This window comes from Petaurus breviceps, unplaced genomic scaffold, assembly GCF_028583685.1.
Source record: "Petaurus breviceps papuanus isolate PSGF00001 unplaced genomic scaffold, PetGlider_PUasm1.0 126, whole genome shotgun sequence".
Taxonomy (NCBI): domain Eukaryota; kingdom Metazoa; phylum Chordata; class Mammalia; order Diprotodontia; family Petauridae; genus Petaurus; species Petaurus breviceps.
The window spans coordinates 6,326,379-6,342,193 of NW_027185655.1; the positions used below are offsets into that span (position 1 = coordinate 6,326,379).

Sequence of the window (15,815 nt, forward strand, 5' to 3'; positions counted from 1 at the left end):
TTCCAATGAAAGTAAGGCTCATGGGACATCTATTCCCCCACCCCCTCCTCCATGTTTGAAAATTCTTCATCTGATCCATTTTTATTATATAATGTTTATTTCCTTCTCCTTTGTCCTCTTTTCCCCTTCGGCATAATAGCCTATTCCCTCATTTATGTCTTCTTCTAAGACCATCAAAACAGATTAAAACCACCTCAAGATCTCTATAGGTTTGGTTTACTTTTGTCTATGTCCCTTGAAGATATTAGGATTATGAGAAGACATTTATTTATTATCTCCCATTAGCATGTAAATGATTCATCCCCACAAAGTCCCTTCTAACTGATCAAATATGTAGAGCTTTCTATGTTTATCTTCTTCTATTCCTCTTCTATTCCTCTATATCCTTCTATATCCTCTTCTATTCAAAAATTCTACTTCTGGTCTTTTTATTAGGAATGCTTAGAAATAGTTTGTTTCATTAAAGGTCCATTTATACCCTTGTATGCTCAGTTTCAGCCATATATTATTCTTGTTTGCAAGTCTTTAAAAAAAAATATGGTATTGGGGTGGCCAGGTGGCACAGTGAATAGAGTACCCACCCTGGAGTCAGGAGAACCTGAGTTCAAATTCGGCCTCAGACACTTAACAGTTATTAGCCATGTGACCTTGGCAAGTCACTTAACCCCAACTGCCCTTCAAAAAGCAAAAAAAAAAAAAAAAGGTTATTACAAGCTCTCCTCCTCTTCTATATAGTGATAGTTGCCAAGTCTTATGTGATCCTGACTGTGGCTCCTTAGAACTTAGATACTTTCACTTGAGCTTCTTGGAGTATTTTTTCTTTAATCTAGAATCTCTGGATTTCATATAGCATTCCTGAAAGTTTTCACTTGGGAGTTTCTTTCAAGATATAGCCAATGTATTCTATTTTCACTTTGCCTTCTGGTTCTCTTAGAAGATCTGGTAAGTTTTCATTTATGTTTTTTTGAAGTATCCTATAAGCTTTTTTTGGTCATGATTTTCAAGCAGACTTAGATTTCAGATAGATTCTTGGATTATCTCTATTTGACTCACCTGATTTCCAGGTCAGTTGTGTATAATATTATATTTCTCACAATTTATTTTGTTTTTCTGAATTTGTTTTACTGTTTCTCATCTCTTTGAGTGGTTTTCTTTTCAGTCCACTGTAATATTTAGGGTATTCAGTTTATGGGTAAGGTTTACCATATTTCCTAAGGAATTTTATTATTCTTACCTTTCTTTTCTCCCTAGCTATTCCATTTTGTATCTCATATCATGTCTTTGATATACTCTTATAACCCTTGTAGCTAGGATTTTTTCCCTTGAGGCTCTACTTGGACTTGTGGAGTTTACCCTCTTCCTTTGGGTTACTCTTGGGCATCTTTAATTAATGGAATTTGTTCACAGTGATGGCAGTTTTCTTTTGTCTGTTCATATAACTAGCCTCAATATCTGGGTTGGGGCTTTGAGCTTGGACCAAACTCTGTTCCTGGACTCCTGGATGGTTTGGGTAGGTCTTGCATTATCCTGATTTGGGTGGCTAAGGATAGGCCCCACCTTCCACAGGAATTATTTAGCCTTAACTCCTGCTGTAGTTCAGGACTAGGCTGCCTGAATGCTAAGTTGGGATGGTGCTGCTGCTTAGGGCATTTCTTTTTGCTGTGGTCAGGGTTCCAATGTCTTCTCCTCCTGCTGCCATAGCACTCTGAGGCCACTCTCAGACCAATTACTCCCAAGGGTTTTTCTTCTCCTTTCTCTTGTCACAGTGTTCCAGGCCACCCTTCACTCTTCTCTACACAAGGCCATTCTTTCACTGACTTGAGTCTGTTTTGTGCTGTATCTTTCATATACCCTGGCTTGCCTAAATTCAGGATTTCTGCAGAATTCTGATGGTATTTTTATATAGCCCTGGACAGGGTGGAAGACTTTGGAGCGAATTTTCTTCATTCTTTTTTTTTTAATCTGATGCACCTCTAAAACTTTACTGGCATGTCCTTTAGGTATCTGGGCTCTCCTAGGTCCTAAAATCATATTACCTTCCTTCAATGCCCCTCTTGTAATTTGTAAAATATTCTCTTGTGCTTATTTTGGATTTTACTTCCTAATTTTTAAAAAATGTGCATGCTCCTCTTTTTTTATTCTGTTCATACATGCTGGAGGCTCGAAGCAGAGAACCCAATTAGAAAGTGATTATCTAAGCAAGTACTGATGAAGTAAAATAAAACTTCCAGGTTTCAAAACTATAAAAGCTGAAGAGGATGGCAGTGTCCCAAAGAAACAGAGAAGTTTGGAGGAGGGAAGTACTTAAGGAGAGAAGATGATGAGTTAAGTTTTGACATACTGAATTTGAGATAATGGTGGGACATCCCTGGCAGAAATATCTGATAGCAACTGAAGAGGCAGGACTGGCATTGAAGAGAGATACTAGGTCTAAAAGTATAGATGTATATGGAAGTCACCTGGTACAACAATTTCATTTTACAGATGAAGACATACTGTTGTTCTATAGAAAGGAAATGACATTCTCAAAGTAAGAACTCATATTACCTGACTCTGAACCAGGGTTCTTTCCAACATACTTATTAAATGCCAGGGTTGGAACATTTAACTTTTCTTTAGTACCCAGTAACTTCCAAAGAAACTCTGCTTCAATATGGAAATCTAATAATCACCTATCTCCTGAGTAGCCTATTAATGGTGAAGAGCCATAAAAGGAAGGAACCAGTGAAATTATTTCAAGGTAAGAAAATGACAGGAAGCTGTTATTTGTATTTGTCTATAGATCCAATAATTTGTGCTTATGCCACCACTAACCAATAGAAATTCTCCTTGCACACAAAGCAATTGATATTTAGAGTCAGACTTACATGTGGGCAGAAGAGACAGTGTCTGTGAAATTAGATTTTAAGTGAGACTAGAAAGTCTCTCCTTCTTTAAAAGGTCCTCTCAGGTGCTTGCTTCTAGTGTCTTTTTGTTAAAAAAAAAACAACAACAACACACTGTCTACTCAATGAAGCAAGGCAAACTTATCAAGCACTACTATATGCCAAGCACTGTGCAATACACCCCAGGGAAACAAATAGCATGAATAAAGCAGCCCCTACCCTCAAGAGCTGACATCCTACTGGGGGAGAAAACATGCATGCGCCTAAGGTGGTCCACTCAGATGCACCTGTGATGTCATCAGCTTAGGCACTGCCTCCTACAGTGCAGACCGCAGCCCATATGTGCCTGCCTGCTCTGTGCGATTCTTGTCCGCGGTCTCTTAAGCGGTCAGCGCAGGGGCCCGCCCAGTGTGCTGGAAACCTTTCTGCTTTCTTCCCACATCACGAGGTGATCAATGGAGCACTCTGGCTGCCCACTGCTCGCCCCTCACTCTTACCACATGACCCATCCATCTTCTTTTAACATTATTACTTATTTTTATAGTAGAAAAAGAATTCTTCACATGTACTTAACCTGCCTTACCTACTTTCCCATTTACTGTATTGCTAAATGCTTACCACAGGCTAACTTCATGCACAAAAATTCATTTCTATGGTAGAAACAAGAAGGACCTGCCTGGTCTGTTTTATGTTGAAGAAAACAGAACTCTCTTGTGTGCACATCTGCAAAGTCAGCAGGACCAGTGCTCTCAGATACTCAAGACCCTTGACCATCTCTTCCGAAGGCTCTTATAAATGTTGTCTTTAAGAACTCTGCCCTGGAGTGGCTAGGTGGCACAGTGAATAGAGCACCAGCCCTGGAGTCAGGAGGACCTGAGTTCAAATGTGGCCTCAGACATTTAAACACTAGCCGTGTGACCTTGGGCAAGTCACTTAACCCCAATTGCTCTACATTCCCCCCTCCAAAAGGCAAAAAGAACTGTGCCCCTCTCTTTCAAACATGGACATCTCCCCCACTCCCTCCTAAGTGTGGATTACAAAGGTGCCCTGATCTCATCTGGGCTGCTTAACTATAGAGTCCCCAGACTGTGGACACGGCGGGGTTGGGGGTGTCCAGTGTATCCCTGAAGCTCCTTCCCCTTCTCCTCACCTCAGACTAAACCCTCTTGCTCTCCATCCCGGACGCAGCTCCCTGTGGCTGTGTAAACAGGTCATTATAGTCACTGGCACTTTGGGATCCTGCTGCTCTGAAAAGGGAGCAAATCCCCAAGTTGTACAACCGTGAGAAAAAACCTCAAACAACTGGCCCAATCACCAAAACCATGGTCTTGCTTGTGCCATAGCATTTTTAATGATGAAAAACGCACACAGTGTCGCACCTCTCAGCAAATCCATCCTGGTTAAAGAAGTCATGTTTCAGGAGCTCATCACAGGAGGGTCTTTTGTCAGGATCAATCTGTAAACATTTCTGAAACACCAAGAAAGATTTTTATTCAAAACAAAGAAAAAATGTCTACAGTAAGAGGGATGTCCTATACCTTCTGGTCAAAGAGGTATCCCCCCCAGAGAGGAGGGTCAAGTCGTGGGCCTGCTCCTTCGTCACATTAATTGGAGGTGAGGAGTATGGGACATCCCTCTTCTGCCATATTTGTGTTTATCACTAAGGAAGTGTATGGGAGGCTCTTAAACACTAAAATATTCAATTTTAAATAACAAAGGGTAACTGTAAAAATGAAACAATTGTCAGGAGGCTAAAAACCTATAAAAGTTATGCCAAAAGGCAATTTCTCCAGAGGAATGACAGAGATATAGCTGAAGGAAGACCAATAGATTAAGGCATATGTCCCAACCTTCTCTTTTCCCTACTCAAGTCAATCAATTACGCACCTACTCAGCACCAGGCTTTCCTCCCCAAACTTCAACATGTGTTATCATAGTAAAAAGAAGCTACCCATTGTCCACAAGTCAGTTTAATTATGATTGATAACTAGTTAATGCTTAATATTAATAATTGGTTAATAATGTCTGAGTTTCCCAATTACATGTATTCTTAGGGCAGGGGTTTATCACACAAAAGTGTGACCTCTTTTCAGCACCTGATATATTACTATCCTTGAATCTAGATGATGCAACACAGTTATGGTACACACACACACACACACACACACACACACACACACAACACAACACTGTGTACTGAACTGGAAAGTGTCCTAGCCTTATGGCACACACACACGCCCCACACCCAAAAACAAACCACTGTGTATTGAACTGGAAAGAGTTCTAGCCTTGAAATCAAGTCAGACACTGGTGCCTGAGGCTCTGTTTACTACTTATTAACAAGCTACAAGGCCTCTCACAGAGAAACAAGTGCTTATTAAAGGTTTATTGATTTGGGCAAAGTATTTCAACACTGAGTTTCAGCATCTTCTTCTGTAAAATGAGGATTATAATACCTACACTCCCTGCCTGCCCTTCATAAACTGTACCAAGCTGTCTCTCAATGACACACAAGCCATCCGACTGAATGGAAGGCATTCTATTATCCCTAGCATTTTTCTCTCAACCATGACCAGGACTCACATAATCCAGAACTTTTTAAAGAGAAAAATAAGAAGGAATAAATGTTCTATCTGTCATGAGAATCCATTTCTTTTCCTAATACAAAATAACACAGACCACACAGATTTACACATGCCATTTTCTTGAAGCACTTTCCAGAAATAGATGCAATGCTCGGTTATGGAGATTTTCCCTCTACATTGTATCTGTATGATATATGCTACTCATATCAGCTTACTTCTAGGGTCTTTTCTCACAGATTTTCTCACAGAGGAACCCAGGAATCACCAAACAAACAAACAAACTCACAGCCCACTGGGCCCCAGATTCTGTTCCTAACCAAGGCTTAACATGGAAAGTACAAAATTGTCTTCTTGGAAATGAGCCTGATCCTGAGAGTTTTTCTCGTCACGTTTTGTGTCCATTTCACCTTTGAGACAGAGTTCCATAAACGAAGCAAAAAGTAACCTCCAGGGGAGGCTAGGAGGCACCATGAGTAAAGTGCTGGCCCTGCAGTCAGGAGGACCCGAGTTCAGCTCTGGCCTCAGACACTTCACACATACATACACACACACACACACACACACACACACTACCATGTAACCTTGGGCAAGTTACTTAACCCCAACTGCCTTCCAAAAAGCAAAAAAAAAAAAAATTAACCAAAAAAAGAGAACCACCATTGATTTATCCTGTTTTAGTCCAACTCCAAAGACAACCCCTCCTCCTGCTACTTCCAGATTTGGTGAACAAGCGTACAGTGTCATCCATAGCCTTACAATGTTCAGCAAAGCTCCCTCATCCTTTCCAAGGTAAAGAGCCCTCCTCACGTCCACCGCTTCTCAAAATTCTGAGAGAAGTGGCAATTTCTGTCTTGTATTAATAACTAAATATTCGAGTTTTCCCTTTTTCTGCTTCCCCGAACAGACAACAACCAGTGTGGGAAATCTTGGGCAAGACTGTGGACCCCTGCTCATTGTGTTTACTCAGACGAGTCTGAGAAAATGCGGATCCTCCCTTTTGTCAGACAAGTGACACGGGAAGTGATAAATCTCTTTGACCAGGACCTGGGTAATCCAACTCACTACCTCAAGACTCTCATTGCACTACAGCACACCTCTCAATGTGATGTTCAATCTCTCATTAATTGTTAACCAATCAGAGTCGACTGCCACCCTCAGGAACACCTCGTCTTCCAAGAACATGTGAACTGTAAGCCCACCTCTATTAGGGGTCTTTGGCATACAAGAGGGCCACTGCCCTTCTTTTATTAAGAAACAGGCTAGCCTTGTTAATAAAATGATTAAATTACCCAGAAATTATGTCCCTTGAACTTTTTAAAGATCACACTTCCATGTCCTTTCTTTCTCAAGGTTTAGGGATCAGAACCACATGCCATAAGTATAAAACAGTATTTTCTGCTGTATTTCCAACACCCTTCAAAGTGAAACTGAGCTTCTGACTGGCCTCCATGCACCTGGGTCAGTGGGAGGACCAGGTCAGGGAAGCATGGACATTAACAAAAACTCACAGTTATGTGCCGCCTGCAGGTTTCCTAAGCAACCAAAGCCTGGGTAGGGCCCAGCTTTTAAGAATGCTTCCCCATGTGGAGACTGGAGTTAATAATAATTTTTCTACTTATTGCACAGGATTGTTTTGAAAAGCAAGGCCCAGGGGAGGAAAAAAGACCTAGATCAATCCCAGCCATCTAGTAGGATCAAACAAAGCAGGCCACAGCCCCTTACCTTTGCTAAATCAATCACCTCTGCAGGGAGCTTCGGACATCGGCTTTCAATAGAGTCAGCTTCCTCAACTTCAGGCAACTTCACACAGGCAAAGAGTGGGTTCTCATAGAACAGTTCCTGATGTTTTGGGATTAAATTACCTGAAAGCAAAAACAGTACCCAGTAACTACACATAGTAATAACAGTTAACATCTATATAGTGGTTTAAGGTTTGCAAAGCCCTTTACAAAATTACCTAGCTTAAACTTCATGACAACCCTGAGAGGTAAGTGCTGTTATTATTATTATTTTTACTTTACAAATAGAAAAATGAGGCCCAGAGAGGTTAACTTGGCCAGGGTCACACAAGTAGTATCCTGAGGTCAGATCTGAACCCAGGTTCTTTCTGACTCCAAGCCCAATAGTCTGTCCACTTGTCAGCATAGAAATAAAGAGGGGACAGAGCATGCGGATGACCAAAAACTGTAGTTTTGTGAGGTTTGAGCTCTAAAATCACATAAAACTTCAGCAAATGTAATGCATATGTTAGATGTTGGACAGCCAGGATGTAAGTAATTTTTTAGTTGTTTTTCAGTCATGTCTGACTCTTTGTGACCCTATTTTGGGTTTTCTTAGCAGAGATACTGGAGTGGTTTGTCATTTCCTTCTCCAGTTCATTTTACAGAAGTGGAAACTGAGGCAAACAGGTTAAGTGACTTGCACAGGGTCAGACAGCTAGAAAATGTCTGAGGCCAGATTTGAGCTCAGGAAGATGAGTCTTCCTGACTCCAGGGCTGTTCTATCCACTGGGCCACACCTAGCTGCCCAAAAGTAAGTCATAATTATCCTTTATTCAGAATTCCAGAAGCATCATGGCCTCTGAAAAGTAAAGTTAGCCTCAGTTTCAGGAAGGTCCAGGTTTAAGCTCTATCTCTGCAAGGTCACCCAGGATAAGTCACAAGCTCTCTGTGCCCAGGGGAACTCTCTCATACTCTAAATTATAGAACTACTGCCAATCTGCATTGGTAAAAGATTTTCCTTCATCAGGAATTCTTTATAGCAATGACATCACAACTCAAAACATATTTTTTTTCCCTAATGGCTTTGTATCTCAGTAGTCAAGTTCATACCTCGACATCTCTCTTTTTCCATTTTAATGGCACGACACTGACATGATAAGAGCACCAATATGGAAAACAGGAAACATTAAAGAATTCTTACACTATTGGATTTCTATCTTAGACATGAGGCATCCAGTACTGATTTCCTAAGACAACTAGATCACCCATGAAAATTACTCTTTTATTTTCTAAACTCTGGATTTTATACGTGTCTAAAGAATCCTATGGCCAGTCTTTGGGAATGTCCCAGACTGCAGAAGAACCCATGATTTTGTACAGTTATCCTTCCCCATACAAAACAACAGCAGGGAAGTGAATAGTTAAATCTAAAAGGGGTCAAAATCAACCTGGAAAAAAATATCAATTATGGACTAAATTCGGCTTTCACATCACATCTCTGGTAAAATTTAAAATGCAAGTAGAAAGTCTTACCCAAACATTTCACAATATGATACAGCTGATCAATATCCGAATCCCCAGGAAAAAGGGGTCTCCCCGTGAACATTTCAATCAACAAACAACCAATGGCCCATATATCAACGGCCCTGAAAGAAATGGAAAAATAGGGTGTAAGAAGCTTGGGAATCTAGAATTTACTTAATGAAATTATCACTGCAACACAGCTCATCCTGACTGTTATTTTATACTCTTTGCACTTAGATTTGTGTCCAAATATTTATGTCAAATTGCTCATGAAAATCATTTTCTATCCAAATCTGCTTAACTCAGAGGATAAACTTCTGGCAACCTTAACCAACTGAATATTGCCAAAGAGTCAAAGTAAATCAAAAAGACCTTTGGGCCCCAAAATGTCTGTCACCATATCCACGGATTTTATTTTATATGAGAATGCCTTTGGCCCTCAGAACCCATTTTTTTTACACCGCATGTAACTCGACCTCTAGTTCTTAACTTAGGGTCAAGGACTCCCAAACAGTCAGTGGAGAGAGGTCAAAGGAGACTGTCAACTTGGATGGGAAAAAATTACATCTTCATTTTCCCTCATATCTACCTGAAATTTACCATTTTCTTCTATTATTTAAAAATATTATTTTGAGACAGTGTCACCTTGGGATAGGTCCCCAGGGTCTATGACCCAAAAGAGGTTACAGACCTCTGGTCTAATAGTAATAGGCCATTAAAAGCAGGGGAGGAACCATTTCAGTGTTGGAGGAAGTCAGAGCGACAGCAGAGAGAGAAGACCAAGAGGGTGTGAAGTACAAAAGGCAGACATAAAAAAAAAAATCCTTCAAAACTGATTAAAATGATATTTTGATTTCTACAAGGAATATCATCAGTTATCTGGAAAAAGTAGCTTGTATGAAATCTCCAGATAGTAGTAGAAAATTGAGGGTTTTATTTTAATACTTTGAGAAGACACTTTCCCTTGTTCTCTTGAGAAAGCTCTGTGATCATAACATCATTATCTTACAGCTACCAATAATTCCATGAGAATGATCAGGATAGCTCCCTTAATTGACTGGTCTGGTACCTGTGGGAGTTACCCCAAGGAGCAGGCCCTGAGGAGGAAAGGCCTTGGCTCCTACTAGTAACAAGCAAACTCTGGCTTCCTGCTGAGATCAAATGCAGCCACAGGCTCATGACTGTGGGAAGCTGGAAACAGGGTCATGAGGTACCACTTACCCAAGATACTTTAAGAGGAGAGACTGACCCCTCTCCTACTTTTTCTTCCTCTCAGGATTGTGTCACTTGGGGTCCACAGAGATTAAGGACCTTTTAAGGATTTAAGCTCTGAGGTGGGGGTATCATGAACCAGAGAGCACAAGAGAGGCTTGATCCCCTCTTCTAAGGTCAGGATATGAACCCAGGTAGTGTGAGCCTAGGACTCCAGCCTCCTTCCTCCCCATCCTCAAAGACTGGAAAACCTCTAAAAACAAAACTTGTGAATGGCTCATATCTAGGCTCTCCCCAAAATGGATTTAGTGTCCACTTACAGTTTAATCAATGTACAAAGTAGATTAGATTTAGATTTAATTATTCTATGACAAACACAATGCTTAAAGCACAAAAGGCTCCAATTTGTGCATTAAAATATGATAAGCCCTCTCTCTTAGCCTACTCTCCTGGGTGGCTGATACCTAACACAAGAGGCATTTTGGATCTACACTGCCAAAGCAGTTCACTCAAGCAAGCTAGTGGTCAGCCCAGCCTGCAGGGCTTGTCCCCACCTCAGAGGTCATCTCTGAGAAGCTGCTGCAGAGAACACCTCCTGCTGGGCAATAAGCACCCAGACCCAGGAGCTCTCAGCCCACCAAGCTTACTTAGAAACTCCCTTCTCTGGACTACTGTTCAATCACCTGAGCTCAGGGAAAGAAGCACAAAGCAAAAGTGTGAGGTCTACTCTCAGGTTCTTTTAGGCCGGCATACGTGTGTGCATTTGCTGTAGCTGGTGGAAGGCTGGGGACAGAGGAAGAAGGAGAAAAATCCCCATCTTTTCTTTGGGTCCTAAGACACATGTTTCAAAGGAAGGGAGGGAAGAGAAAGAGAGGAGAGAGAGAAAAAGAGAAAGGGGGAGAAAGGGGCAGAGAGAGAGAGACAGACAGAGACAGAGAGAGAGACAGAGAGAGAGAGAGAGAGGAAGAGAGACAGAGACAGAGACAGAGAAACAGAGTCAGAGAAACAGAGACAGAGAATGGACAGTCATTTCACTGGAAGTCTGAGTCCTGGCACAGTCCCCCAATCACCATAAACACATCTACAGCATCACAAAGACTAAGGAATCTACAAGGATCCTCTTACTACACATGCCCTTAGCAAGAGGCCTGAACACTGAAGCAGCCAGTCTGTCCCTACATGCACTCCATGGGAAGGCACCAAACCAGCCCATCCCATGCATGCTCTCTGTGCTGGCTGCCAGATGTCCCAATTCAGCAGATCAAGTGCAACTCCCTTCCCCCCACGACATTCTGTCTCCATTTAAAAATTTACCATCCCAAGAAAATCAAATGGAACACATCTTGTAAAATTCCCCATATGCCCAATTCTGGAAAATCCTCAAGAGACCTAAGGAAGCTCAAGCACTGATTTCAAATGTCTTCCCTGAGTGTCCTGCACTAAAGACTCTCAAGAAAGTCCATGTGGCACAGGGCTCAGGCCCTGATAAATAGTCTTTACTGAGAGCCCAGACCTATCACAGCTGTTGGGTCTGGAGGCCACCATCACTCCCAAACAAAAAGCAGTAAGATTCAAGCAACAAATAACATCTTGCAAAGCTTTCATAGGTTCTTGCCTGCCTGCGTGGTACCTTTAAGGTGCTGGTCAAACCCAAAGAGTTAGGAAAAACAAAATTAAAAGTAGACAAACAACTCAGAACAACAACAATAATGTATTTATATAGTGCTTACTGTGCGCTATAGTAAGCAGCATGCTAAACTCTTTGTAGTGACCTCATCTGATCCTCACAACCCTGTTAGGGAGCTGCTCTTATCTCCATTTTACAGATGAGGAAACTGAGGCAAACAGAACTGAACTGGCTTGCCCAGAATCATACAGTAAATGTCTAAGGCTGGATTTGACTTCAAGTCTTCCTAACTCGAGGCGTGGCACTCCATCCATTGTGCCAACCTAGGTGCCCCTAAATGGAAGAAAGGAAAGAGGGGAGGAGAGAAGGAAGTAAAGAAAGAAAGAAGGGAAAGGATGAGAAGTGAAAAGAAAAGTGCTTACCCTCTTTGAGGGAAAGCATAGGCCCAGAACTCATGAAAATCTCCCAACATGGATTAGGGACCTGAGGTGGACTGAAAATCATCCCTTGACTCTCAGGTAAGAAAACAAACTGTCCTGGGTAAAAATTCTTCCATGGATCTTTCCAGTACATGGCCAACCCATACCCTTCTCCAACAGATCCTTGTCAATGAGTAGAGCAATTCAGATAGAAGTCTAGAAAAAAATCTCTCCAGGAATCCCTGTAAAATATAGGGCACCCAATTTTTTTTCTAGTGGATCTCTGTAAAACCATAGGACATTCAAAATGGAGGTCCAAATCCACTTGATAAAAGAACAAGCAGACTACTTCAAAAGAAATCTAAGAAATTTAGCCCCAAATATATGGAGCTCTCAAAAAGGGATTAACCAGGTAGGATTGATTAGAACCAGCCCCTCAGATTGCAGATGAGTCCCCAATATGTAAGATTCAGGGCTCTGTATGAACATAGAGCTGGGATTCCTTGATGGGAAGAAGATGCCCTCACCTTCCATCATTATAAGGTCTTACAACCAAAAAAGTTTAAAATTAGCATATTGTGAGAAACAAGCAAATTATTTAATTGACATTTTACTAAAAAGAAGTTAACATTATTAATCTGTTTCACAAATTACCCTGAGGAATAATTCACTAAAGTTATTTTAATTGCTTAATGATACAGTGGCAAAAATGTAGACATCTCTTAATAAACTTTCCTTGCCTTCAATAAAAGTTTGGAGGGTAATTTATTGGATTAGCCACTCAAGATTTTCCCCAGATGGAGAGTTAAGCATCTCCCCTGGTACTTGGTGATTTCTTACTTGCCATACTTCATGTCTCCAACCAAAAGCTCCGGAGCCCTGTACCAACGAGTTGCCACATAATCCGTGTACACTTCCCCAGGGGCTCCCAGCATGCGAGCAAAGCCAAAGTCACACAGCTTCACGACTCCAGACTCAGAGATCAGAATGTTCTCTGGCTTTATATCTCTGTGAATAATCTAAGTCAGAAAGCATAGCATGAGAAAAATCAGGGGTGTGCTTGGGCATCAAGTCCTAAGTGTAGTGCCCTGTCCCAAGTCCCATGCTGACAGACACCGAGATGTAGCACCATGTGAAATGACAGATGGGACAGATTCAGAGAAGCCTGAGAAGACCTGTATGAACTGATACAGAATAGTGAGCAGAGCCTGGACACCTATCTACACACTAACTACAATACCATGAAGCCAAAGAACTGTGAAAGACTTAGAACTTCAACCAAGGCAGTGGCCTCTCCAGACCTGAGAAAATGGATGAGGCAGAGAAGTAACCGACTAGACCTTCAACATGAAGTATGTTTTCATGTTTAGCCAATATGTTGATTTATTTTGCTTAGTTATACTTATTTGTTACATGGAAGGGCTTCTACTCAGTGGGGATAGATGGGCTGGTGGGCAGTGACATTGATATTTTTAAAAAAGAAAAGAAATATAAAAGTGTCATTGAAGCATTTTTAAAATACACAGAAGAGACCAAAGGAGTTTCAGAAGGGGTCATACAAGCAGGGCAGTTTTGCTCCTATAATATTAAATGTAATATATTCTTTAAAAAACACATAACACAAGTTTATAATTTCATATAGACACATATATGTGTATATATGTGCATATATAATATTCTTTGTGGTCATGATTATGTATTTTTAGTTCATAATAAAAATAAAATTTTAAACTACCAAGAAATATAATAATATGGTCTATAATCACACTGCATATTTATCATCTAGTTTTAGGGAAATTGTAATAAACACTTAAAACCTTAATAAAAGGGTCAAACAACAATTCAATACACTACAAAGATGTCAGAAGAACATGGATCTTTGCCTGAGGAAGAACTGAGGGGTGGAGTGAATGAAGATGACAATGAGGACAGAGAACAGGCTTTGGGGTCGTGAAGCTTAAGGAGACACGGAATGAGAAAAGAGTATGATCACATGAGGAAACTTCAGCGTTCATGAACTGGGAAGCAGAATATCTGTGGTCACACAGAGCGTGGCCATCTCTGTGTGTTGCTGAGGTGGAGTGGAGATTTAGGTCCAGGAAAATGAGTACAAAGAGGACCTGGAATGTTAGGGTCTTATTTAAGACCCTAGTATGAGGGCAAGAGATGAGGAAGACAGACCATGAGTCAGGTATTCAATTCATTGAAGAAAGTAAAGAAAATGCCTGGAGGTGGGTGTTGGGTAAACATCTGGAAATATGAAACTGAATCTCAGAATAAGTGGGAAAGATAGACTGGGCAGCCATCTGAATGGAAACGACAGCTAAATCCTTGAGTACAAGAGCTCTCCGAGGGAAAAAACAAAAAGAGGAAACAGGTTGGGATAAAAAAATACCATAAATACACAGATGCATATATGGCTTGTGTCTGTATTCCCAGGGCTTAGTACACTGCCTGGCAGGTAGAAAGTGCTTCGAAAATGCTAGCTGACTGGAGGATTGAGAGTGTGACCTAGAAGGGGATACCTAGGGAAGGTGACACTGAAGTTTCAAGCCTGGGTGATTGGAAGAATGGCAGTGCCCACTACAGTAATAGGGAAATGCAGAAAAGGGAGCATTTGGGGAGGAAAGCTAAGCGCCATTTTGGACTTGCCAAGTTTCAGATGTCTGTGGGGTATCCAATCCACCATATTCTAGGGGCAGTTGGAAATACAAGACTAGAGGGTAAAACAGAACTTAGGGCTGGATCGGTAGATTTGAGAATCATTTGAAAAGAGTAGAAAATTGAACCTATGACTGAAAGCTGCTATATTATGAGAAGCATTCTGCCAAAGGCTACCAACTTTGGTTTAACTTGTAAAATAAGGTTAAAAAAAAACAGTGGAAAAGGCACAGTTGCAAAAATATTCCTAGGAGTACTTTTAGTAAAAAGGAAAGCAGTGGGAGAAAGGCAGAATAAAGCAGAGCTTGGAGGCAGAAAAGCTGGGTTCAAGTCCTGACTGACATACCAGCTAGGTAAGGCTGAGCCATAAATCACTTAACATCTCTGCCTTAGGCATCGCTCTGGGTTCTAAAGCAGGTGCTAAATAAAACTGGAAGAGGGAGTTTCTTCACCTGGGAGGAGTTCCTTCTGCCTATGAAAGAAAAAAATAAACACCTGGAAGAAAAGGAGGTAGCCATCAACTGGGGAATGGCTGAACAAATGGTGATATGTGAATATAACTGAACACTTTTGTCATAAGAAACAATAAATATGAAGAATTGGGAGAAAACTGTGAAGACCAAACAGCACAGAGAAAAATATTTATGCAAACATGACAGATTAAAAAAAAAAACTTGAAATCTAAAATATATAAATAACTTAAAAATTTACACAGGTATCTAAATAAAAGGTAAATGGCCAAAGGATGTTAATAATTTTTAAAAGAGGAAATGTAGGTTGTTAATAATCATATGAAAAAAAAACACTCAACCCATGTAACAATCAAAGAGATGCAACTTAAAACAACTCTGACATACCACCAAATAGACAAAAATAAATTCAATGCCGGCAGGCTTGTGTGCTGGAAGACTCACATTCTTTGGGGAATTGTGAATATAGAATGTTTTCAGGCAGCAACTTGTCTCCTTGTTGTCGTTCGGTTGTTTCAGTCGTGTCTGACTCTTCATGACCCAATTTGGGGTTTCCTTGGTAGAGATACTGGAGGGGTTTGCCATTTCTTTCTCCAGTTCATTTTACAGAAGAAGAGGAAAATGAGGCAAACAGGCTTAAGTGACTTGCCCAGGGTCACACAGCTAGTGAGTGTCTGAGGGCAAATTTGAACTCAGGTCTCCTGATTACAG

The 15,815-nt window shown here is 40.9% G+C and overlaps 1 protein-coding gene across 1 annotated transcript in view; it reads right to left on the bottom strand.

Moving 5' to 3' along the window:
* CDKL2 (cyclin dependent kinase like 2) overlaps positions 1–15,815 on the bottom strand; it is a 48,925-nt gene that overhangs the window by 23,546 nt on the left and 9,564 nt on the right. The window contains exons 4-7 of the mRNA XM_069091868.1: positions 12,814–12,992; positions 8,725–8,837; positions 7,193–7,332; positions 4,265–4,353 (exon numbers count right to left, since the gene is read on the bottom strand). Coding sequence (XP_068947969.1) covers positions 4,265–4,353; positions 7,193–7,332; positions 8,725–8,837; positions 12,814–12,992 — 521 coding nt within the window. The remainder of the gene's footprint in view (positions 1–4,264; positions 4,354–7,192; positions 7,333–8,724; positions 8,838–12,813; positions 12,993–15,815) is intronic.